A 26,282-nucleotide genomic window follows, 5' to 3' on the forward strand; every position below is an offset into this window, starting at 1 on the left:
AGGTTGTAATGTTGTCTCCGTTTTCTAGTCATTTCCTCGTCCAGATGTCACAGAGTGCTGCCTGGTGCTTCTCCACCTCAGTCAGATGTCTCCTTGTGTCCCCGAGTCTCTGCAGCAAGAGGCTAAAAACCTGCTGCGAAAATACGCAACCAGCGCGGCACTGCGAAAGGCTTCTGAGCGATTCCTCAGCTAAGTTTTTTATTTACGGGGAAAAAGATTAAAAAAAACATTTCATTTTAATTACCTGTGCAGTGGAAGAAAAAGTGGCCGACTTTGCTTCTGTATGAAAAAGATGCAAGTGTACATTGAAAATACAAAACAATTTAATATACAACGGTTTTGAAACAATAAAGAACGTAAAAACAAAACGGAAATATTGTGAAGCTGACGGTGGAACAAGTTTTTTCAAGGACAACGATAGTTTGTCCGCAAGGACGCATGCTCGCTGTTACCTTTTTTCACGCAGAAGGGCTGTGGAGAAACGCTAAACATTTTTATTTTTCATCAAAAATTATACTTTTTTTAAATTTACAGGCCCTTATTTCTCACTTATGAAAAAGAAGTGAAAGAGTGCGGCTGGTGAGGAAAAACCAGGCGCTGGTCCCACGCTGCTACAACAAAAACATTTTAAAAGGGTTATTTACTCGGTAAAAGCCTTCTAAAAGAAATGTGATCCCGGGAAGAGTGAAGACCTGAATAGACGCGTTGGTGGCGTGACGAAGATGATTCTAAAAACAAGTGCGGCTGTCAGTGCTTGTTGTTGGTCTCTTCCTGACCCGAGCTGGAGATGCCGTTCTGAGGTTGGCTGGAGCCGGAGCCCAGGCCGTACAATCTCCCACAATACTTTGCGTCGTCAATGTTGTCCTCAAAGAAAAGCTGTACAGGGGAAGAAAATGATTTCAGTTTTAGAGGCCCCCTGCTGGTGGAAGGGCTTAGTGCAGCGAGTTGCATCACCTCCTTCATCCTGAAGAACGCCATCCCCGTGAGCAGCGAATCAGAACCCGCCTGATGCTGCCTTCCGATCCTTTTTAGTTCCAACTGGTCCGCTACTTCCTGTAATCCACCCTGAGTGCAAACACACTTTTTGTTTAGACCTTTTAATTAAAAAAAACAAAAAACTTTTTCATAATTCCGCAAACAGTAAACTCTGCTCAAATAAACGTCACACCTCAAATTGCGGGTGAAAATTTACCGTTTCTGAGGAGGTAAAGTAAAGCGGATTCATGTTTTCCAGAGTAAAAGCTGCTCAACATGTCAGCAATAATTCACATTTATTATAATACATTTATTTTATAATTGCTGTATTGCTGGAGGGAAATACTTGTATTTATTGTTTCATAATACCCATTATAGTGTCATTTTTCCCCTTAAGTATCACGTGTGAAATGGTAAAAAAAAAAAAAAGTGTTATAAATACTGCAAGATTTGTATAATAAGGATGTAACAATATCAAAATCTCACAGTACGATATCACGATATTAAGGCCATGGTGTGATATTGGTAAATTGCTAACCCACTAAAAAATGCCATAGTGTGTAAAAAATAAGTGGAAGGAATGTTTAGGATGAACACAAATACAAAGCTCTAATGTTGTAATCTTATTTATTATTAGAAACATGTTTTTTAACTGCAAAGAATTGTGCGGAAACATCCACATCATCCATCCATTGTCCCTTCTGGGGTTCGTGGGGGTGCTGGAGCCTATCCCCGCTGCATTCGGGCAAAAGGCGGGGTACGGACACATCCACTGTTTCCTCCAAATATCTGACAATTGAACTTTTAATAATGTAAATACCTCAAAAATGTATTGTTAACTTCACTGGCTTCAAATATTTTTTCTGGGAGATGGTTTATCAAATGGCTTTTCAAATTTCCCGCGGTGTGCAGAGTCCGCGCTCCAACCGGACGCTTTCCCTCGGCGGTGTGTCGCCCTGGAAACGCTCAAGACGAAGGTAGCGCTTTAGTACGTAGACCTCCGCCAAAGAGGTTATGTTTTTGCCAGGGTGTGTCTTTTTTTTTAGCAACATAACTCACAAAGTTATGTGGACTTTGAAGAAATGTTCAGGATATGTCTATAAAAAACAGTTCCTTTCATCTCTCATGATCACACTTCTCTTTTCCTCCTTTTCTCCTCTTTACTGCGTTTCACGTCCCCGCGTTGCGCAAAGGATTACAGGAGATTTTTAATTTTAGACCCGCCAATACAAAAAAGCGCCAGAAAAAAATCTACACTCGCTAAGTTTTGGTTTCAAACGTCACGGCATGATTTTGAAACCGCAATGCCACGGTATCTTCAATACCGTTACATTCCCATATGAAACATTTAGTACAATTATCAAAAAACACCTGTTTGTACTGTGGAATCAAATAATGAATACACGATTATATATTAATTGAGTCATACTACTTTTAGATTTCCCTTTAATGTAACTGAATGTGGCGCATCGCCATGGCAAAATCACAGCCGCTACAGCGTGAAAGTAAAGTATTTTTTTAACATGAAACCAAGTTAAAGTAATGCAATGTACTGTTGTCTCCAAAATAAGTCACACAGTCTGACTATTGTTTTAGCTATACTTATGATAACAATCGGCCTAATTCCAGCAAGTTTTACCTCCCATTTACACACACTTTCTTCTCCGCGCTTACCCGGACACACAATAACACTTCCTCATTCTCCACCAATCCACTTTCAGGCACAGACGGGATCATGAGAAATATTATAAAATCAAAACCACACAACCATAAAACATTACCACCATTACAGTATGAATGGATGTATATAGCCTATTCTGTGTGCACTATTGACTAGTCATGCACCCAAAATTTGGCTGCCCAAAAAAATACTTTGACCACTGAAAACTTTGCTGCTGAAACCTTGTCTGGGGCCGAGTCAGCGATGTGGACGTAACTTTTAATATATCCAGGTATACCTGCGGACAGCAATCTACAAAGTGTGCAAATATTAAGACGACAGTGACTGCTTTCAAGGAGAGAAAGTCCCAACTGGAGCAGCAGCGCAAAGCAAATGTGACGTCATGCTTCTGCAGCTGGCCTCTTTCATTGCTGACATCGAGAGACAGTAGTAGAGTCTCTAAACATGAGTACAGTTTATAATAACACCAGAAAAAGATGCTAAATTTGTTGCTAGTCGTTTTTAATAAAGAAAAAAAGTACATTGTACATTAAGCAGCAACAATTAAATAGAGCAAAACGATATATAAAAATATATTTTAATACTAAATAATATATTTGTTTTTGAATGTATGTATACATTTTGAGCCTTTTTTAAGGATTTTTTTTTTTTAAATTTATTAATCAATCAACAAAACAATACACAACAATACCACAATAATGCAATCCAATTCCAATTCCAAAACCAAACCCGTCCAGCAACATTAAGAACAACAATAAACCGAGCAATTGAGGACACACACACATGACACGGAACAATCCAAATGTAGTGGAACAAAAATGAACATTATCGACAACAGCATCAATATTAGTAACAATTTCAAAATAGCAGTTATTAAAAATCCCTAATTGATATTATCATTAAAAACATTAATAAAAAAATAATGAAAAAATTAGAAATGAACAATAGTGTCACAGTGGCTTACACTTGCATCACATCTCATAAGCTTGACAACACACTGTGCCCAATATTTTCCACAAAGATATAGTAAGTCATATTTTGGTTCATTTAATAGTTGAAACAAATTTAATTGGTCCCATATTCCAATATATGACTCATTATCTAAACTAAATGCAGTTTGTTCTACTGATAAGAAAATATTTTAGCAAACTATACAATGACATCATGGTGACCAAGCCCCCACCCAATCTCGGGGAAACCCTGGTATTCTAGAACAGTTGTCCCGACCTACCTCATGGTTTTATCACATTGGAGATTTTTTTAAGCAAAAACTTTTTATATATTATGTTTAAGCCTAAATTAAGTGTTAAAAGGGTACTTCAATTTTGGGGGGAATTTTGCCTGTAATTCACAAACAGAGACAAGAACACAATTTTTTTTGTATCCATTAAACTCGTAAATAAAAGTCCGCTTACAATGGAGCCATGACATCATTGCGTCTGTTGCATTTATTCCAACCATAAAACCCAACAAATACCCATCCAAAAAGCGCCAACAATAATCGATTAACATGTCATGACCTGAATATTAACCAAGTATTAGCAATATTAATTTAAGCGCCAACATTAAGGACCTACATTTAGCTGTGCATTGATCAGAGAAATTCAACTTCCTTATGCTGCTGTAGTGACATTCTCAGCTGCTGAGCTGCTTTCTCGCCTCCGAGCTTGTGAATGTAAATTCAAGATCATAAATAATGCTCCACCTTGATAGTAAAATGATGTGGACATAAACTGAGAAGTTGGTACACTTTCCCAGCCAACTTAGACCCGGAGACGGCGAGAAAGACACACGAAAGACGCTGGTTTCCACCCATTCATTATTAACTCTTCGCGAGGATTATGAGTCATTTTTCATCTAATTAGGAATATGTCAACATTGTAACAGTCAGCATTCTAATGACAGACATTGTACAGTACTTGATGTTTTATTAGGTTTGTTGGCTCTTAAAGTCTGCAGTGAGCAGTGATGTCGTTGATGTTGTTGAAGGGTCGCGGGGGTGCTGAAGCCTATCCCAGCCTCATTCAGGCGGAAGGTAGGGTACACCCTGGACAAGTCGCCACCTCATCGCAGGGCCAACATAGATAGACAACATTCTCACACCTTCGGGCCAATTTAGTGTTGCCAATCAACCTATCCCCAGGTGCGTGTCTTTGGAGGTGGGAGGAAGCTGGAGTACCCGGAGGGAACTCACGCAGTCACGGGGAGAACATGCAAACTCCACACAGAAAGATCCCGAGCCCGGGATCGAACTCAGGACGTTTGTATTGTGAGGCACATGCACCAACTCCTGTTCCACCGTGCTGCCTACGTTAACACATGTGATTAATAATAAATAATCGCGTTATCAAATATGAATGTTAAGAGAGGGGCGGCCTATTTTGCTTCAAAACAGAACTTTGGATAAAACTAAGCTAACTAGTTGGTATTGCAGCGACAACAATTTTGTCATCGGCGCACCTTAAAACAAAACACGTTCTCGACAGTGTTGCCAATCCTCTTGTCAACTTTTTTTGTAAATGGCTACTAGCGAAAAATCTAGTGACTTTTCCCGGGGATATAGGAGACTTTTTGTGTCTTGGAGACTGAGGTGAAAGCAAGCAGCAGTCACCGTTCTCAGCGAGCACTGACGGCTGCTGCAGGTCAGCTGGTGCTTTGCTCGCGCCGATAGCTACATGCTAGCTACATCAACAAGAAGCATAGGAGAAAGCAACGCTGGCAAAGTTTACTGAGTCAATGTTGTCAACAAAAGTAGCACAGTTAAGTTAAATATATGCCTTTGCTAAACACACATTAGGACATGTAGGACATTAACACCTGTGAAGTCCAAGTCCTCCAAAAGGATGTCATTCATATCACCGCAGCTGATCTGTCATACCTTAAAGAGGCACAATTACAGCAAGGAGAAACCAACTGCACTACACAAACAGCATCAACTTGCAACTACAGACTAAATGTGAATTTATTTTGCTTCCTAGAGAATGTTGGACATCTGTAAGTAATCACAAGGAGCTGGGGTTGAACTGTACCAAAAGAAGAGATCAGCATTGTCATCTGAAAAAGGTAAACAACTGTTTAAACTAAAGAAGAGTAAATGGTGCACTGTTAAGTTGTTTATGGGTGCGTTTACTACATTATCAATTAGTAACTGTACCTTGTTTGCAAGACTATTGCAAACTGCAAATACTTTCAAAATCTGCACTTAATTCTTACTGTACTTATTTTCACAAAGTTTTGAGCAAATCAATGACTTGCAGTTCAGTAAAACATTTTAAAAACGTTCCGGTACAGCATTCTGACTACTAAATTGCATTTGTACCCTAATATTGGAGTATTTTCTTCAGCAAATGTTATTTATGGAAGCAAATAACCCATGATTAATCACAGGTTTAGAGTGTGAATAATTCATTTAAAAAAGTATCACTTGGTTAACGTAGTTAATGTGAATGCCTGTAACTACATTACATATATATTTGCGTGTATATAAAACAAAAATGTAGAGGTTTTAGAGCGCTTTAAAGGCAGAAATAGAGAGACTCCAATAAGCTCCATTGTAAGCGGACTTTTGCTCGCATTTATTTAAGAGTTAGAATGCATAAAAACGAGAAAAACATATGTGTTATTGTCTTACATTAGGATTTGTGATTGACAGGCAACATTCCAAAAAAAGTGTGGTTCCCCTTTAAATTAAGTTTTTATTTTGTATTACAAGCATTCTGCGATGATGTGGTGATTTGTCCAGGGTGTACCCTGCCTTTGGCCCGAATGCAGCTGGGATAGGTTACAGCACCCCCCCTGTGCCCCTGAAAGGAACAAGCGGTAGAAAATGGATGGCTGGATTACAAGCCCTGGCCATGCCCCCACCACCACAAGTATATTGGCAATCTGTTGTCATGCAACAAATGTTACAGTACGAGCAATAACAAGCACTAGTTAATTGATTTGTTGGCTGTATCTATTCATCCACAAACAGGATATTGTGGGATTATATGTTTATCACTTCATTGAATTGTCTATTATTCCCTGTAGTAGTAGTGTGTCTGTCATATTAGACATTCACAGGCACAGCTACCTCTTTAGGGCCCTAATTAAAATTCCAACATTTGTGTACACCATGAAAGGACCATTGGCATAACAAACAAACACCAAACTCTACATGTAGAGTAAATTATGATTATTATTGTCAACATTAGTCCTCTGTCACCTTATGTTGGAAAAGTGGTGGTGGAGGATGATTGTGATGATCCAATAACTAGAGATGTAACCATAAACAGTATAATGATAAACCGCGGTACAACTCCAGACAGTTATAGTATTACCGGTGATCAATCAATATCCTTTATTTAACCAGGTAAAAAACTCATTGAGATTAATATCTCTTTTCCAAGATTGACCTGGCCAAGAGGACAGCAAAAAAAAAAGTTACAAAAATACATATAAAAACAACAGAAGCAGCAGCAGTCACACAATAAAAAAAAATGACTTACATATATTGACATCAAAACTACGGTATGTATATAATGTTTCAGTAAAAACAACCTAAAACAAGTACAATGCCCAATAGAAACAGTTTCTTGATCCTTTAAAATGGCCTGAAATTCCCCAAAAGTGATCAGCTCGGGTAACCTGTAAGTTATTCCATAACCATGAAGCAGCATATCTAAAAGTTTTTTTTCCAAGATTTGTGTTAGCTCTAGGAACAAACATTCGAAGTATGTCCTGTGACCTTAAGCTGTAGACATGCATTAAAGCACATAAGCGGTAACCAGACCAAGAAGTGATTTATAAATAAAAACAACAATCAAGAAAATCTGTGTACTGATAAAGATGGACAATTTGCCTTTGCATAGAAAGTGCCATAATGGACATGGTTGCCACAACCAGTAATAAAACGTAAGGCACAATTATATATAGTATCCAGTTTGTTCAAATAAGAGTCAGGTGCATTCATAAAAAGCAAGTCTCCATAAGACATAAAAGTGGTCAGAATCAAGCGTTCCTAACTTGTAGGGAAAAACTGAATTTATTTCTAAGGAAAAATCTCAATTTGATTTTAAGTTTAGCCACAAGTCTTTCAATGTGAGATTTAAAAGACAAGTTCTCATCAATGACAATTCCCAAGTATTTAAATGTTGTGACCATTTCAAATTCAACCTCATGAGCAGTTATTATTTTTGAGGTGCTTAATGGCAGTTGTTTACCATTTGAAAATAACACCACCTTAAAATGATTGTGCATCTAGCACTAGTCTCAGCTGAGTCAGCTGGGATTGAACAATATCAAAAGCTGACTGCAGGAGCTCAAAGGTTAGCACAACAGCGGGGGATGAACAATATATGGCCACGTCATCTGAATAAAAATGAAACGCAGCATCCGAAACATTATCACAGAGTTTATTTACATAAATGGAAAACAATATGGAACCCTGCGTTATACCATTTATTACAGGGAGGAAAGACGAAGAGGATCCAGCAAATTGGACGCATTGTGTTCTACTGTACAGGTAATTATAAAACCACTTTACAGCATGCTGAGAGACCAATCCTGTGCATTCTGTCTGTCAGAATGATATGGTTGACCGTATCAAATGCTTTTGACAGGTAAATAAATACATTTTTTGCAATGCAATGCTTCAATAATGTCATTTACAACTTTTATAGCAGCGGTCATACTGCTAATTTACTAGAGAAGCAAGCTAGCTCATTAGTCATCTTAAATGCCAACACTGTGATCAATCTGTACTCGAGGGAATGCGGACGTCACATAAACCAGAAGTGATGCGCCCAAAACCCGTTTATTTATCATTAAAATAACACACTAAAATCTTTACAAATCAAAAGAAAGAAGATCAATATATTTAAACAACCAAATAATGGCTTTTAAAAGAAGCCTGAACAATATTTATTCTGCCGATGAAATTGTATTTTGTGTCAATCTATTTTATTACATTATTTTGACTAATAAAACCTGGTTAAACGATTTCAGTGTGTGTAAAAGTACTTTATGGGCACATTCAACAATACTGAGATAATAATGATAACCGTGATCATTTTGATGACAGTAACCGTTATACGAAATTGTCCTATTGTTACTTCCCGACGATCCACACACGCTTCCAACTGTCAGGTAAACTGAACGGTTCTGCTTTTTCATAAACTCTCCCAACCCTAATACATATATACATACATACAGAAGTGGCAGATAGTTGCATCAGCTCTGTGCTCTTTTGATGTATTATGTTCTTTGATAAATCCCTCATTTTCATGGGTTTACCTTATTTTTTGTAAACATTTTTGTATCTGCATTGCAGCCACATAATTTCTCCATTGCGGGAAAAATGAAGTATACATCCATTAATCCATATACAGGTAAAACGCAAAAAAATTTAATATAGTGTAAAGGTTGTTTATTACATTATAAGTATATTATGTGGCATAACATGATTATAAATAAATAATGTTATGTAATATTGCTATAAAAACGTATTTTCACAGACAGGAATGGTGCTTTTCATTTGATGAGTGTACTGTATATGATGGAAATAACAGTTGTGTTCTTACCTTGAGGTTCTTGCAGCTCTTCATTAAATACTTGACATCATAGATGGCGGGGAAGAAGAGGTTGAGGATCTGAAAGAAGTCGTGTTCCTCCTCTGGGAGCCGGGCGTCCGTCAGCAACTTGACCAGGTAGCCAAAGTCGTACCCGCTGCAGGACACAGTCACAGGTTGTGAGTAAAGCGCTTTCGCCATTATTCTGAGTGACGGCACTAAGATGACCTGTGGAAGGAAAGCCACTTGACATTCTCGCACAGCACCAGGCCCGACGTCATGAGTAGCTCGGCGAAGTACAGCGTCTCGATGCCTTCCTCTTCGTGTTTCTTGAACTGAAGGCCCGAGTTCTGCAGCAGGTCTATGGAGTCTTGTGAGTACATGTCTTCTCTGGAAGTGTTCATAACAAGACAGGTTTTTATTCTGTCATTTTAATTCAGGCCCATCTACTCTCACTGAATGTCTGAATGGGTTGCGGTAGAAATAGGAAAATGTCATTTAACCCTTGTGCAGCCTAAGGGCCCAAAACAGGTATTTCACGTGTTCCCTATGCGATAAAATTGTTCAGTCTGAGGGTTAGTTTTACCAGGAAGATTTTCACAAGTTTTTTTTTAAATTAAATTACATTGTTGTTTTTTTTGCAACATTGTTAGAATAGGATACACACTTACTCTTAAAAACTCTTTCGGCCCCATTGACTTTTAATAGACTGTAATCCTGGAATATTACTATGCTTTTCCATGAAAACCAATTGAGTTTCGTCTTGTCGATTAAAAAAATAAGAAAATATTGTTTTGGCGTTTTTGCGCCCCTTAACTACCAGATTAGGGCCAAAAACAATGGGCAAAATTCTCCGAGCTTTGATAAGCATAAAACTGCCATTAAATTGAATACAATGAAAATGATCATGGGCAGTTCATGTTTACATATATAATATATATATATATAGACATATATAAAATACTTTTGTACACACTAAGCTTTGATAAGCGTAAAACTGCCTTTAAACTGAATACCAATGAAAATGATCATGGTCAGTGTATATGTTTACATACATAATATATTTACACACACTTATAAAAAATACTTATGTACACACAATAAACTCAACCGAGTCCTGCCTGCTTTCTCTCATTCTAGCTCAATGGGCACGGTAAATATAATCTCAAAAAAAGTCTTGTCCACTGTATCAAAAATGTTGTCATGAATTATTGACCTAAGGCTGTATAATTAACCCACCTCAAATATTCCACCCTGCAACTTATTTTCTGAAATATTTTTGACAAAAGGCCATACAACAAAAACATAAAAACTTCATAATAAATAAATCATAAGTTGTTAAAAGATTTCAGGCATTGAAAGTAAAAATTACTTAATGTATTGCTGACTTATGACACTTTTATTACCTTTTAGATCCTAAAAGTAAGTGTACAGTCAATCTTCAGGTTGCACAGGGGTTAACAAATATCCTCGTTTACCCACAGAATGACAAACACCAAGCATCGTACATACGTGAGGTTAAACTTAAAGTTGAACTGCCACGTCGTCGTGCCAGGCGGGTAGTCGCCATCCTCGTTCATGAATGTGAGCCCCAGCTGGATGATCTTTAAGAGGTCCACGTTACACCGCAGCAGCTGGTACTGGTAGTCCACCGTGCTGCGGAACTCGCCGATTGGACGCACGACCACTCCGGGGAATTCTGTGTCCTGGAAAGACAGAGCATTTTCCCGCGTTTACCATATCTGCATCCATCTATCCAGCGTCCATAGTCTCCTGGAGGTCGTACCATTGCGATGTAGTTGTAGCTTTGAATTATCTGACGGATTTTCCTCATTTCCTCTTCCACGTTGCTGGCCCACACCTCGCAGATTATCTGACTGGCGTCAGTAATTGCGGCTGGCATGTTGGCAGGTGGCGAGAGTTTGAAAACCCCGACAACTCTGCGGCGCTCCGGGGGAGGGCGTTGAGAACGGAGGTAGGGTGGTGGGATGTGGAAATATGAATACTACCTGAGAGGGGAAAACACATGTAATAGTATAAAGCAATTGTGTAAACATCATGGTCACACTTTGAGGGTGAGCTTTGAATGCACCCGTAACATAGATCTTTAAACAAAACATCTCAATTCACAGAAAAGTAGATTTTGATCTATCCATCCATTCATGTTCTACCGCTTGACCCTTTCGGGGTCACGGGGGGTGCTGGAGCCTATCTTACCTGCATTCGGACGGAAGGCGGGGAACACCCTGGACAAGTCACCCATTCATCACAGGGCCAACACAGACAGACAACGTTCACATTCACACACTAGGATCAATTTAGTGTAGCCAATCAATCTATCTCCATTTGGAAGCGGGAGGAAGCCGGAGTACCCGGAGGGAACCCACGCAGTCATGTGGAGAACATGCAAACTCCACACAGAACTCAGGACCTTCGTACTGTGAGGCACACGCACTAACCCCTGTTCCACCGTGCTGCCCTATAGATTTTGATCTAGAATTAGTCATTACTTTACGTTGCACGATGGGTAATGTCTGTGTTGTTTACAATTTTAAACAAGCTAACGTGTGTAGACATGATCGAAAACACTAATAACTACACAAACAAATTAAGTATTTCAGTACCGGAACGACTTAAAATATTTTTTAAACTTTTGTAAGGTAACGTCGCTGACACCTCGCCGAGTGTTAAGCGTCAACGGCTAACCGCTTTTAGCTACCTGCATCATGGCGCTAGCGGTAGTGCGGACCTTATACTGCTATTAAACGGCGCTTACGTGTAAGCGCCAGCGCGTAAACACGCTGCCACAACCAAAGGGGGTTAATGTGTCTGTTGAATACAAAACTAATTAAATAGCTTTACCAGAGAATTTCCTCGACGTAACCTGCCGAGCGAGTGGCCACTGCCGCGCCGGACTTCTTCGTGGTTTCGGTTGTTATGTCTTTGCTTTCTTCTTTGTGCATGTGTGGCAGCCGTTAACGCAGACACTGCCCCCTGCTGTCCCGTCGTGTAACCGCAGCGTTGACACCAGAGAGCAGGGAAAGGAAACATGTTCAAGGAAATAACGTCTCGCTGCTTTTTAAAAAAATAAAAAACCCCAAAACAGGTGTGCCTTTAAAATGTTTTATTTAAAAAGGTACATATAAGAGATCAAATCTGGCAGTATTGTACTGTAGTTCCTTCTTCTTATAGGACCACCTGAGGTTATAGATCAGGGGTGTCCAAAGTGTGGCCCAGGGGCAAATTGTGGCCTGCAGCTATTTTTTCTACACATCCACCCATCCGTTTTCTACCGCTTGTCCCTTATGGGGTCGTGCTGGAGCCTATCCCAGCTGCACATACTATTAAAAAAAAAAAATTAAAAAAAAGTTGAATGTTGACTCCAGTAACACAAAGCTGCCATAAAGACTGTTTTCTTTTCCTTTAAAGCTGTCATTGTTAATTATAATAATACAAATAATAACAACAACAATGAATGTTATGAATTATTATCAATTACCTCACATAAAAAATACACTTAGAAATATTTTTTGGGGAAATTGCATTTTGTGTTTGCCATATAAAAAACTTACTTATTGTTGTTTTTTTTACAAAAAGGGCCAAAAACAAAAAAACAAACAATCAACGGATAGATCCGAAGTTGATCTAGTGACTGAAGCCTTCAATGTAAAAAAATAAGGAAAAAAAAGTGACTTATTTTTTACTTTTGTGACCGCGGCGGCCCTTTTGGGTCCCCAGTAATTTTATAACTGTTATTGCTCAAAAACTAATCTTGAATTTAAATTAATCAGTTACGAATTATCGGCCTATTTAAAGCTTCAATTATTTTCTACTCTGAATTTTTTGGAGGGGAAAATAGTGCATGTTTTGTGTTTTTTCCGTTGAAATCAGGCTTTTGACAAAAAGTATATAAAACATAAAAAATAATTTAACTTTCATAGACAGATCGACCTAAAGTTGATCTAGAGATTTTTGCGTTGAATAAAACAATATATATATTGGGAAGTGTCGCTCTGATGGTAGAGCGGCCTGCCAGAAACTTGAGGGTTTCTTGTTCGAATCCAGCTTCCACCATCCTAGTCACTGCCGTTGTGTCCTTGGGCAAGACGCTTCACCCACCTTTCTCCCAGCGCCACACATGGCCAAAATATGCAATATTTCATCTGCCCCAAAAAATTTCTAAGTGTAATATTTGATGTGAAGTAATTGGAGCCTTAAATACATCAATAAATATAGCTTACATGTAGATAATGGGTTTCTCAAAGTAAAGTGCTTAGCGTCACTCGAGAAAAAGTGCTATATAAATATAATTCACTAATATATGACTTATTCTTTACATTTTTAAGACTGAGAACCTTCCAGGTCCCCACAACCAAACTTAAGGGGAGTCCTAGAGGTTTTAAAAAAAATCTATTCTGTATTGGTTTTGAAAATGAAAAGTATCCAAATGGCTTTGATAATTTTTTTAGTGTGCAGGCCTCAGTGGAAAAAGTTTGGACATCCCTGTTATAGATGCTCACAAGGCTTATTGTGCCTTTCTACTGAATAATTGTTCACAAATAAGCAGCAGCAGTAGTGGTATGAATTATTCTGCAGTTAAATACTTATAAAAATAGTTAATACTGTTTGATGGAAGAGCACCATGGAGAGGAAGTGGCTTCTCACTGCTCTGACGTGTCGGCTCTCCTCTGGATGTGAGAGAGCTCCAGTATGGGCATCAGGAGCTGGAAGGCGTCCTGGATGTAGGAGGCGCTGTTGGACGCCTGTGAAGACAATGATGTAGGACTTACAATCATACACATTTTACTCCTCAAACAGCTTGAGGAACAAACCTCCAAGAAGACCCCAGTAAGAAGCGGGTTGAGGACCTCTCCCTTCTCGTTTGACTGGGAAGAAACAACATTGGGTTATATGTTGAAGGCTTTTTGCGACGCCTAACATCTTAATAACTAACCCCGGCTGCTGTCAAACAGGCGGTGAACTTCTTGGAAAGCAGCGATACTTCTTTACACAGGACGACCGTCAACCTGAGGGAGTTTTGGGAACATGAATGCTGGGAAAAGACGCAAAGTCTTCCACCTTAATATGGTCTTACAGCGACAAGGCGTCCGCCTTTACGGAGTCGTTGCAGAGGAGGATTCTCTCGGCCAACTTGTGGAAAAGCTCGATGGATCGCGCCGTCAGCTCGGCCAGGCTCCTGATGGCCGCGGCGTTCACCTCCTGTTTGAAACTGAGCTCGTTAAAACGATCGCAGTCATTAAAAAAAGGATTGCGTTTAAAGTGTAAAAAGAAGTTAACCACTCTCAGAACTACCCAAAGCCTTGATGACGGGTAACATAACGGCGAGTGCCGTACCTCCACAGTGAGCGTCGCCCTCGCATCTTCCTTGCTGTCGCCCTCCGCTGGTTTGTTTAGGTCGACGATCACACCGCAAGCGTCCTTACAGGCCTGTAGGGAAGGTTAGGGATCACAATCTGTTAGAGCAGAGCTTCTCAAACTTTTTTTTAACCAAGTGCCACCTCAGAAATAACTTGGCTCTCCAAGTACCACCATAATCACCAACATTAAAAAACAGCAGCGTAGTAGGCCTGAATAATATTAAAAAACAAGCCAGATGTTTTATTTTTATCAAATATATTTGATATGTTTGGCCACTGTAACATTACACACAGCAGTGTTTCCCATAAACTGCCAAGATACCTGTGGCGGTGGGGGCGTGGCTATGGGCGTTGTCAACATGACATCGAGTAATTTGCATAATTTACTACAATGATATGATTTTCTCTAAAAAGGCTCAAAAAATTTATACTTACTAATTAATAATAACAGTTTTGTTTTAAACGTCCATCCATTCATCCATTTTACAATATAATTACAACACTTTATGTACATATTTATATACAGATTTGAACAATAAGTTATTCACTGAAATATATTTATTAATTGTGGTTCTTACAAAAAATATATCTTATAAAATATAAAAGCTAAAATGTCTCTTAAAGCTCTGCCCCTTTAATTAGTGCATACTAAATAATGTTACTTTAGCCTACTACTACAACCATATTATTTACCAGCAACATAAAGTGAAACAGAGGCAGAGGTGTCCTGCCACAGTCAATAACAAATAAACAGAAAACAGTAGTGGTCAAATACAAATAAGGCAACAAGAGAAGTATCCTACACTTCTCTTTTGTAAAGTAAATCTGAACAGCCTATATGGGCATCTACATCAACTATATGATTTGCCTGAGAAGCTGGACAGGACAACAACAACAACAAAAAAATTAAAAAAAATTTTTTTTATTTTTTTATTTGTGGCGTACGTAATTCTTTCGTGGCGGGCCGCCACAAATAAATGAATGTGTGGGAAACACTGCACAGTTTGAAAAGTAACACTGTGTTTGAATATTTAATTGTGTGATTCTAAATGGACAGTGGTACACGTACCACAGTTTGAGAATCACTTTGTAAGAGAATTGTGGAAACAGGCGGGGCGTAATTAGCTGTACCTTGCTGAGTTTACCGGCTGTAGCAGAAACACTGAGACCCTCCAAGGCTTCTGTGAGCTCCGTCTCAAACTCTGAGCCATCTTGGTCTGGAGTAAAAAAAAAAAAAAAAATTATAATAGAAAAGCAGAAAAAGCTGAGGCTCTGAGCTAATCTTAAATGAGAAAAAAAAACTGAATAAATAAAGTCAACAATTTCTTAGGACAATGTGAACATGAGCATGGTAAAGTAAAAGAGGTGCAAGTTTGCGGAAACGCTAACTTTGCCAACTTGGGGAACCTCACTCCATCCAACTAGTAGCCAAAAGAAAATCAAATGTGCCTCTGTTGATTCAAAAAGGAGCACCATAAGTGTACAACATTCAATAGATCATTTAAATTCCACATATTTGACAACATGTACAACTATGTAAAAGCACACGCCTCTGTGGCTCTGAGCTAACTTTCTCTTCATTGAAAATAAATAACACAATAGCAAAATAAGCCAGTAACAAGGTTAGGGGACGCATAGTTGCTGACATGCTACCTTTGCCAGCCTGGGTAACCTCACTCCATCTGCTTACCTAATAGTGTTGTAAAGTAAAAGATGATTGTAACATATGGAATGGATTGAAGTCAAACAATGTTCTGATGTGATCAACTTTGGGAAATTGTTCTAACTTGAAGTGTTTTTAAAATTATAGGGAAGAGGAATACTGATAACAATCTTTAACCTAGTTGAAGAATGATACGGAACCTATCACAAATTCAGTCAATTATGTAAACCAGTCAGTAAATTACCAACTTATCTATGTGAACTGTTGATATTTATTTATTCATTTGTTGTTGTTGTGTTTAAGAACTAAAAGGAAGTGAACCATTGTGTTAGAATTTATTTCTAGACAGGAAATGGGTGGGATTAAACAAGCTCTGCTTCTTCCTACTCCTTTTCGGACATGTTAGACCGTGAAACTGTAAACATGTTCGAAAAATCACCATGTTGTTATTTAATTTATTATTATTTCATTTTATCAACCATTGTTGTTTGGCTTTGGGTTTATTTTTATTTTTTAAATTGTCCAAAATAAATATTTACAATACAAATATTTACAATATTTCTAATTAACTTAACTATTTTTTATTTCAAAACCTGCCTCTCTTCCCGTTTACTTTCTGTATTTAGGAATACCCTGAGGCGTTAAGCTAAACCTCTACATCTAAAATGGAAAAACATGTCAGAATAAAATAAGCCGACAATTTCTTATGGTAAAAGTTAGGAGGGTACCAGGTTGTTGACACGCTAACTTTACTGATTTGAGGAACCTCCCTCGATCCGCTTAGAAGAAAATCAAATATGCCTTGTTTGATTCAAGATGGAGCAACATAATACACATGTAAAAGTGGCAATTGAATATTCAAATTCCACATGATTGAGAAATTGTAATTATTTATAAGCAGAAGGCTCTGAGCTAAGCTTATTTACATTGAAAAAAACAATATACTAATTGCAAAATAAGCCTACAAGTTCTTGTTAAAAAATATGAGCCCGGTAACTATGTTAAGGGGCCACATAGTTCCTGATATACTACCTTTGCCAGCCTGGGGAACCTCACTCCATCTGCTTATTTAATAGTATGTATTGTAAGATAAAAGATGATTGAAATATTTCTTAAATCATTTTTAGTTCAAAACCTGGCTCTCTTTCTGTTTACTTTATGTACTAAGGAATAACCTGAGGCTCGAACCTAGCCATTTTTACATAAATTAAACATGCTAGTAATAAACATATTAGTTGGTGTTATGAGCATGGTAAAAAAGTTATGTGGACGTAAAGTTGTTAACAAGCTAACATTCCCTGCCCAGGGAACCTCACTCCATCCATTGTTTGTGATTTTTTTTTATTCAAAAAGTGTCTCTTCGTATTTTGTTCTGTTTTCCAATTTATACTGCAACCTAACGCAGTTTGGTCTGACAATTGACTAAAGTGTTTCATGATCCAAAAGTAGAAGAACCCGATGGTAAGAGCTAAACCTCTTCAACAAGCTAGTAATAGCAAAATAGGCTTGCTGGTAAGTGCAGTTAAAGAAAGACATGCTGCATTTGCCAGAGTGGGGAACCTCACTCCATCCACTTTCCCAACAGTGAGTGGTAAAGTACCTTTCTTCTCGTCCCCTTCCTCCTCATCAAACTCCATCAGAGAGAAGGAATCCTTGATGAGCTCCAGTTCCTCTCTGAGCTGACTCAACTCGTCTCCAGACAGTGTCGTCAGCACCGACTTCACCTGCAGGAAACCAAACACAAATAAAAGACCGCCTTTCCCTTTCTCGCCGTTCTTTTTTCTGGACTCCAACCTTTGTCTCGCTCTCCCTAGATAGCATCTCCAGAGCCTCGAGGTGCGACAGACCCTGATATTCGTCAAACAGCATCCCGTAATGAGCCACCGCTTTCTTCTCGACGTTTGAAGACTCCTCTTTGGACGTCTGAAGCTCTCGCTCCTTCGCCTCCCTCAGCACCTGGACGACCAAGGACGGAGACATCAGCCCGGCTCGCTACCCCGTCACCCACTTCCTTTGTTTACCTGCGAGAGAGTAGAGTTCCTGATCATGAGCCTTTTGGTTTTCTTGAAGCCGGGATCGCCCTCTGCGATTACGTCCATCGTCTTTTTCCCGATGAACTCCAGAGCGTCCAGACCGCCGCTGAGGACCGTCTTGCCCTGCGAGCAAAGCCAGCGCAGGTGAGCTACAACTATCCGCAGACACCTGAACCATTTTAACCATTTAATACGCCTCAACAGAAGTAACTGAAGCTCCGAGCTAAACCTCTTGACAGTCAATAAACACGCTAGTTAAAATAAAATAAGCGATTTTTGTTAAGACATGCAATGTTCCACACAGTACTGCAAAGTATCTGTGGCGCATACATTTCGCATGAACACAGATAATTCTTAACAGGTTGCGCCTCAAAAACCACTAACCTGGTTAATAATCGCCTGGAATTGACTTATGCTATCTTTTTGTTTAGTTTTTTTTTTACTACTACACCTAGTGGTCACAATATTTAATTGAGTCAAGTACATGACAGAGTAAATTTAATAATGCGGACACATTTGTTCCTAGATACTTTTTAATATGCTCCTGCCTTGGAAACTTTGTATGTGTAAGTAATAGGCAACTCTAATTATTTGATACTTGTTTATATTGACAAGACTGCTATATTGTTCAATTAAGGACAACTATTACTTATGGTATGTCTAGCCTGTGTGCTACTGTGCGCTTAGCTGTTGTGTAGCCGCTAGCATAGTAGCCTATAGCCTACCATGTTTACCTTTGGTAAATGACTTGACTAAAATACAGGACCAACCTTGTGTGCTTATTGGAGGACATTTAGATGTTAACTGGCTGTCCAGCTTTGCATAAGTAAACAAGCTGCAGGACTGCTTGTATCAGAGATTTTACGTGCAACTCGTACATGTTTTTTTCCCCTAACAAATGATAAGACCAATATCCTATATAAATATAGCATCTGGATATAGTATTTGTATGCATATTTACATGTACAAATTTACTTTTTTCATACATCAAAATTTGTCGTAATTTCCAGTGAAATATTTTCCTTTGCTTGTTTTATTACAACTGTTAACTACGACTACAAACTAAATGGGTAAATTGCCAATTACAAAGTAGACATTTTATGATAATTGTTTTTTTTCTCATAATAGGGTCACTTATTTTATATATATATATATATATATATATATATATATATATATATATATATATATATATATATATATATATATATATATACACACACATAAGTTGACGTTTTATAATAGAATATAATGTATTGTCATTGCACTTAAAAAGCACAACACAATTAGTTTTTAGTACAACCTGTCCAAGAACAGACATATAATATACAGTTACAGGGCTATACAGAACTGGAAGACAATGGGTCGCCACCTGGGGGCGCCCCATAAGGAGGTAGGAACAAAAAGGGAAACATGGTCGGAGAAGAAAAAAAGTAACTCCCAAAATAAGTGAAAGCGTAGGCGTGGTACTTGGGGTGGGGTGTATATGTGTGCTTATCTGTGTAGTATTAGTAGTAGTCCATGGTTGTGTGTTTTGTCCATAAGCCTGTAAGTCGCACCATTCAGCATCACGTAACAGAGTCAACATCCCAGGTGTCTTTGAAGCAGGAGGAAGGGATTTCAGAGCGTCTTTCGCTGCAATGGTCTCACTGGGGCGTTTACTTTATGACCAAGGCCAATTCACAGGGAGCCGAATTGTAGATAAGGATTGTCATTTTATGATCAATAGTCATTATTTTAGAAAAATAAGTACATTTTTATTTTGTGAAGAAAGCAAAAATGTTATTATTTGCTACTTTTTGGCAACGATTGGTTAGAGAAGTTACATGGTTTACTACTACTTAAGTAACTAAAGGGTTACGCCTTTTTTCGATAATTAGTATCAATACGCCATTAAATTGTGCTTTATTTCGGACTCACTGTGCTCTGAACGACGCTGCTGAGCGACGTCAACATCCCCATGGCGCTCTCTACCGCCGATGCGCCATCTCCCGCCACTCGCTCCGTCTCAGTCTGCGTTTCCCCTCCTTGAATATCAACAAAACGGCATTGCATTAGATGAAATGAGTAACTGAGGCGCCAGGAATATCGAACCTTCTTCTCTCTCCTCCTCCTCAGCGTGAGCAGACATCTCGGTCGGACTCGGAATGCCGAGCGACGTCTCGGCCTTCTCAATGACCTGGGTCAACCCCTGACCTGAAGAAGAAACCGCGGTATCAAATGCAATAAAAGGTGAGCCAATTTCGGGGTTCTCTCGAGAGCCGTACTTACCCACGGTGGCCACAGTGGCTGTTGCAGTGGACAGGATGGATTTCCCCCAGTTTCCCCAGTAACCCCACCCTCCTTGGGAGACGGTAGACTCACTGGGCACCTAAAGGAAATTCTAATTATTCAGATTATTTAAAAAAAAACTCATTATCATTACCTTTGGAGGCTGCTCTTCTACTTTCACCGTCTCCTCCGCTTCTGCCCTCCTCCTGGCTTTCCTCGTGGGGGCCACGTCCGTCGCTACAAGGGGTGTGGTTGGCGGGGTGCCATCAGGTGTGTCGGTATCTGGTACCTCGGCTGCGTTAGTTGCGCTGTCCGACATGGTCGATCGACTTAGTGCATTACCCTAAACAAATACAAAATCATCATTACTTTGAATTGTAGTTTTGACTTTCTGGGTTGTTTTGGAATCATTCTTTTGATTTATTTAATAAATGGTGAGGGTTAGCATATATAACTGGTGCAACAACATTTTGTTCTTATCTGTACTGTAAAGTTAAAATTTTAATGACAATAAAAGGAAGTCTAAGTCTAAATAACTCGAGTTACAGTCATTGTAGATGAAAACCTAAGTAACACACTGAAAATCTTTAACATTATGATTAGGTGGTAATTTTCTTCCAGCTAATGGTCACCCGATACTCTCTGCAGTTTAGTAAATGCATGCCACCTGCCACTAGACCGCAATGAGAACCAGCAATTTGTGCGCAACCGGGCAACTATTTAAATATTTGAACTATTTAAGTGTTTTATTTCAATTACTAAAGTTGTATGCTAGTTTTAGGATGGGGGTTAATAACTTTAATTATAAATAAAGTAACAGAATGTTAGCATGTTAGTTTTTCTCAGTGCTAAGCGTAAACAAGACGTGGAGGTACAAAGTCCCTGAAGGATTGGTTGCGAAAGGCAAAAGCATTATTTTAAATATTGTTGCCACGGCGACTGCCAGCTAGCTAAAACCGGTATATCATAAAAAGTTTTACAATTAACTGTGTACACTTTTTTTCCCCCACAAACAAACCGGTCCAGTTTCTACAGTGCAATCCTAGTCTGCACTAGCTAGTTAGCATAACTTTCACAACGTTGCTGCCGACTCTCCCTGTCCTTTGTTTGTTTACTTTTAACATTATTGTGGCCAGGTTGTTTACTAAATCTGCAGTGTTAGTTTAACGTGTCGTGGTCGTTTCAAGACAAACATAGTAGGCATTATATTCAAGCAAAAACGGATGAGAGACAAAATGTGAGCACAATAACATACCAACAACTCACCTCTTCTAATGTCCCAACTGTCAAAAGTGTTAATGCTAGCAGTTGACGCTAAGTTTACCTTCGCCGTTCATACGTGTCTACAATATGGTCAAATTTGGAAGATACATCTCTTCCTTTTATCTTACACTAAATAAATTGTTCTTCAGATTGGTTTTTCTGTCCTCTGTCTTCCAAAAATGGCTTAGCCACGTCGCATTTCGTTTAGACTCGCTACAGTTTGTGGATATTGATCACCGCTTATCCGGTTCAGACCCTTCGCAATAAAAGCCAAATGAAAGACACTTCCGTCAAATAAAAGCTGCGTCCGGTCAGAAAAAAACGACTTCCGGTACCTTTCCGTGGTTTAAAATTGTAAAGTAAGGTTTTAGATTGTGTGCCTACTTTGCTTTAACACTTAATTATATTGTTTTATTTGCAAAATCACAAAACTCCTAACTCATAATTCATCTTTACTAAAGTGTCTTTACCTGATGGCAAGCCCCGCCCACTTGCTTCATTTCCTACCTGATTGCGGAAGTGGAAGCAGTCAGCTAAGGTATTTCTTATTTTATTTTATTTTATTTTTTTATTGAACAACAAACATACATTTATAATTCATACAAAAAGCCAAGGCACTTTCAATATCAAAGGGAAAAAAATACAGAGTAATAATACTAAAAAATATGAAAAAAATAAATAAAAAAGACAAACATCTACGTAAATCACTTTAAATGTTTTTAACAAGGATATCAATTTAAGGGCTTTTGTACTTTTAATCATTTTCCAAGATTTGATTGATAATTGTAACCCATTAAGCCAATTGGAAAATGTAGGCCTTACTTTCATAAAACAACATTTATGTAAAAAAAAAAAAAGTTGCCTGGAGCATAATAATGTTGACAAACATTTCTATGTTACAGTCGTTTATAAAAATAAAAAATTTGATCTCTTCTATAGAGAATGGGGACATCTCCACACCATTGTTTCTCAGCCAATAGCAGTGAGCTAAGGTTCTTGTCTGATTTCCAGAAAAAAAACCCACTTCCGGTACCTTTCCGTGGCTTAAAATTGTAAAGTAAGATTTTATAATATTTTTGTGTGTGTCTCCTTTGCTTTAACACCTAACTATATTGTTTTACTTGCAAAATCACGAAACTCCTAATAACTCATAATTCAGCTTTACTAAAAAGTGACTTTACCTGATGGCAAGCCCCGCCCACTTGCTTCATTTCCTACTTGATTGCGGAAGTAGAAGCATGTGAGCTAAGGTATTTTTTATTTAATTTTAATTTTAATGTTTTTATTGAACAACAAACATACATTTATAATTCACACAAAAAGCCAAGGCACTTTTCCACACCCTTGTTTCTCAGCCAATAGCAGTGAGCTAAGGTTATTGTCTGGTTTCCAGAAAAAAACGACTTCCGGTACCTTTCTGTGACTTAAAATTGTAAAGTAAGATTTTAGAAGAAAAAAAAATGTGTGTGTCTACTTTGCTTTAACACCTAATTATATTGTTTTATTTGCAAAATCATTAAACTCGTAATAACTCATAATTTAATTTTACTAAAAATTGTCTTTACCTGATGGCAAGCCCCGCCCACTTGCTTCATTTCCTACCTGATTGCGGAAGTAGAAGCAGCGAGCGTAGGTTCTTGCCTTGATTCCCATCGCTATCCTGACGGTAACGACATATTTTTCTTCACAATTTATACAGTATTTATTAAATATTTGTAGTGTGAAAAAAAGTCCGCCTGAGTAATAGTGATAATTTGTGATTTGTAAGCATATGTTTTAGGTGTGCGTTGCTATATTCATTGTGGGGAATGCGTACATAAATCATGTATTATTGAATCATAAGTAGGCATAGTTTACTTTTAGTTATGTTAACCCAGCAATTTCAATCACTGTAGATTATGAGCAAACAAACACGGATAAAAAAAAGAGTGTAAAAATGTGGCCCAACTTGTAAAACTACTATTTCTTCTGCAGGTATGTCATTAGTACACGTGCACTCACGCTAGGACGCCATCATGAAGAACAAAACCGCGCTGTTAGCCTTCGTGCTACTCGGCATCTGGATGGTGGATGGCGCGGAGAACCGCTCGGAGGCAGTGGCCGCGTCCCCCAGCATGGTGGTGAAGGAAGGATCCAGCGTCCTGATTGAGTGTAACGTGACGGGGGCCCGCGATGACGTCAGATGGTTCAGCCCCAGCGGACGCTTGCTGGTTGGGAACCCAGGTATAGGCGGCCATTTTGTTCCACAACACAGTGGGACTTGATTGATTGAAACTTGTAGATTGCACAGTACAGTACATATTCCGTACAATTGACCACTAAATGGTAACACCTGAATAAGTTGTTCAAATTGTTTAAGTCGGGGTCCACGTTAATCAATTCATGGTAAAGACAAGAAGGCCATGTGCACACGAACACAGACCCTTAATAAACTCATACGGCGGCGTGGCAAAGTTGGTAGAGTGGCCGTGCCAGCAATCGGAGGGTTGCTGGTTACTGGGGTTCAATCCCCACCTTCTACCATCCTAGTCACGTCCGTTGTGTCCTTGGGCAAGACACTTCACCCTTGCTCTTGATGGGTGCTGGTTAGTGCCTTGCATGGCAGCTCCCTCCATCAGTGTGTGAATGGGTGAATGTGGAAATAGTGTCAAAGCACTTTGAGTACCTTGAAGGTAGAAAAGCGCTATACAAGTATAACCCATTTATCACTTAATTTACTTATGTCTGCGTTTAGGCCTCTTGGCCACACACGCAGACTTTTAGAAACACTGGCCAAAGTGTAGAGATCCAAAACTCTCCGCTTCGCATATGTGTGAATTATAGAGATGTCCGATAATGGCTTTTTTTCCAATATCCGATATTCCGATATTGTCCAACTCTTAATTACCGATTCCGATATCAACCGATACCGATATATACAGTCGTGGTATTAACACGTTATTATGCCTAATTTTGTTGTGATGCCTCGCTGGATGCATTAAACAATGTAACAAGGTTTTCCAAAATAAATCAACTCAAGTTATGGAAAAAAATGCCAACATGGCACCGCCATATTTATTATTGAAGTCACAAAGTGCATTATTTTTTTCAACATGCCTCAAAACAGCAGCTTGGAATTTGGGACATGCTCTCCCTGAGAGCATGAGGTTGAGGTGGGTGGGAATGGGGGGGGCGGGGTAGGGGGTAGCGGATGGTGTATATTGTAGCGTACTGGAAGAGTTAGTGCTGCAAGGGGTTCTGGGTATTTGTTCTGTTGTGTTTATGTTGTGTTACGGTGCGGATGTTCTCCCGAAATGTGTTTGTCATTCTTGTTTGGTGTGGGTTCACAGTGTGGCGCATATTTGTAACAGTTGTTTATACGGCCACCCTCAGTGTGACCTGTATGGCTGTTGACCAAGTATGCATTGCATTCACTTGTGTGTGAAAAGCCGTAGATATTATGTGACTGGGCCGGCACGCAAAGGAAGTGCCTTTAAGGTTTATTGGTGCTCTGTACTTCTCCCTACGTCCGTGTACACAGCTGCGTTTAAAAAAAACAACAGATACTGATCATTTTGAAACCGATAATTTCAGATATTACATTTTAAAGCATTTATCGGCCGATAATATCCGCAGTCCGATATTATCGGACACCCCTAGTGAATTATATTTATATAGCGCTTTTCTCTAGTGACTCAAAGCGCTTTTACGTAGTGAAACCCAATTTCTAAGTCACATTTAAACCAGTGTGGGTGTTACTGGGAGCAGGTGGGTAAAGTGTCTTGCCCAAGGACACAACGACATTGACTAGGATGGCGGAAGCGGGGATTGAACCTGGAACCCTCTGCCTACCAAGCTATACCGTATGCGTGTACACGGCACCAACGGAGACTTGTGAGGACGTCACGGTTGTGCGCTGTCATTTCCAAGCTCGACAACACCGCCTTGCTGCCTTTAGACACACTATAAGAGGACTTAATGTATGTTTGAATGTAAACATGCTGCTATTTTCACTCAACACTTAATCTCACAAAGCACAACAAAAATTGGAAAACAAATACTGTTTTACTCGGTTTATACAGCAGACTTACAAATAGACACTAGATGGCTGTATTATCACATACTCAGCCCTCATTTTCAAATGACCGTGCTGTTTTAAATCACTTTATTCATATAATTGTAACACTTATAATTAGAAGCACCACCAAGCGCTTCTTCATTGTCCACAGGTTGCAGACATTCTCCGTGTATGTTTTACGCTTGAAAAGTGTTTGTCCATTTCAAACATTCATTTATGTTCCATAGGGCTGCAACTAACGATTAATTTGATAATCGATTAATCTGTCGATTATTACTTTGATTAATCGATTAATAATCGGATAAAAAGAGACAAACTACATTTCTATCCTATCCAGTATTTTATTGAAAAAAACAGCATACTGGCACCATATTTATTTTGATTATTGTTTCTCAGCTGTTTGTAAATGTTGC

The 26,282-nt window shown here is 38.9% G+C and overlaps 4 protein-coding genes across 7 annotated transcripts in view; 2 read left to right on the forward strand and 2 right to left on the reverse strand.

The window, feature by feature from the left end:
• Positions 1-551, forward strand: part of gemin5 (gem (nuclear organelle) associated protein 5) — a 29,177-nt gene extending 28,626 nt beyond the window's left edge. Inside the window, exon 27 of the mRNA XM_062048873.1 lies at positions 29-551. Coding sequence (XP_061904857.1) covers positions 29-193 — 165 coding nt within the window. The 3' untranslated portion in view covers positions 194-551. The remainder of the gene's footprint in view (positions 1-28) is intronic.
• cnot8 (CCR4-NOT transcription complex, subunit 8) lies at positions 306-12,216 on the reverse strand. Of its 2 annotated transcripts, XR_009826349.1 has the most exons (8): positions 12,067-12,216; positions 10,991-11,213; positions 10,717-10,910; positions 9,433-9,594; positions 9,217-9,361; positions 955-1,065; positions 693-876; positions 306-608 (listed from the first exon to the last, which is right to left on the reverse strand). XR_009826349.1 is itself a non-coding variant. In XM_062048877.1 (7 exons), the coding sequence occupies exons 2-7, from the start codon at positions 11,105-11,107 to the stop codon at positions 748-750; spliced, it is 858 nt and encodes a 285-aa protein (XP_061904861.1). In that variant the 5' UTR covers positions 11,108-11,213; positions 12,067-12,216; the 3' UTR covers positions 306-747. The 2 variants fall into 2 exon arrangements, 1 of the variants encoding a protein (XP_061904861.1); XM_062048877.1 differs by having other exon boundaries at positions 306-876.
• A 353-nt stretch (positions 12,217-12,569) lies between these two features.
• fam114a2 (family with sequence similarity 114 member A2) lies at positions 12,570-24,002 on the reverse strand. Of its 2 annotated transcripts, none has more exons than XM_062048875.1 (14): positions 23,814-24,002; positions 20,704-20,892; positions 20,550-20,649; positions 20,373-20,474; positions 20,199-20,305; positions 18,267-18,401; positions 18,040-18,201; positions 17,846-17,969; positions 15,714-15,799; positions 14,560-14,652; positions 14,300-14,424; positions 14,159-14,231; positions 14,037-14,090; positions 12,570-13,967 (listed from the first exon to the last, which is right to left on the reverse strand). In XM_062048875.1, the coding sequence occupies exons 2-14, from the start codon at positions 20,866-20,868 to the stop codon at positions 13,866-13,868; spliced, it is 1,428 nt and encodes a 475-aa protein (XP_061904859.1). In that variant the 5' UTR covers positions 20,869-20,892; positions 23,814-24,002; the 3' UTR covers positions 12,570-13,865. The 2 variants fall into 2 exon arrangements, with proteins under 2 accessions (XP_061904859.1, XP_061904858.1); XM_062048874.1 differs by lacking the exon at positions 23,814-24,002 and adding an exon at positions 21,816-22,079.
• Positions 20,394-26,282, forward strand: part of LOC133651018 (microfibrillar-associated protein 3-like) — an 11,501-nt gene continuing 5,612 nt past the window's right edge. The window contains exons 1-2 of one of the 2 annotated variants that reach the window (XM_062048878.1): positions 20,394-20,510; positions 23,787-24,035. In XM_062048878.1, the coding sequence (XP_061904862.1) occupies positions 23,828-24,035 (208 nt within the window). In that variant the 5' untranslated portion in view covers positions 20,394-20,510; positions 23,787-23,827. Of the gene's footprint in view, positions 20,511-23,340; positions 23,479-23,786; positions 24,036-26,282 lie in introns of those variants that run through there. The other variant, XM_062048879.1, reaches the window with a different exon arrangement.

Source organism: Entelurus aequoreus, linkage group LG05, assembly GCF_033978785.1.
Source record: "Entelurus aequoreus isolate RoL-2023_Sb linkage group LG05, RoL_Eaeq_v1.1, whole genome shotgun sequence".
Taxonomy (NCBI): Eukaryota; Metazoa; Chordata; class Actinopteri; order Syngnathiformes; family Syngnathidae; genus Entelurus; species Entelurus aequoreus.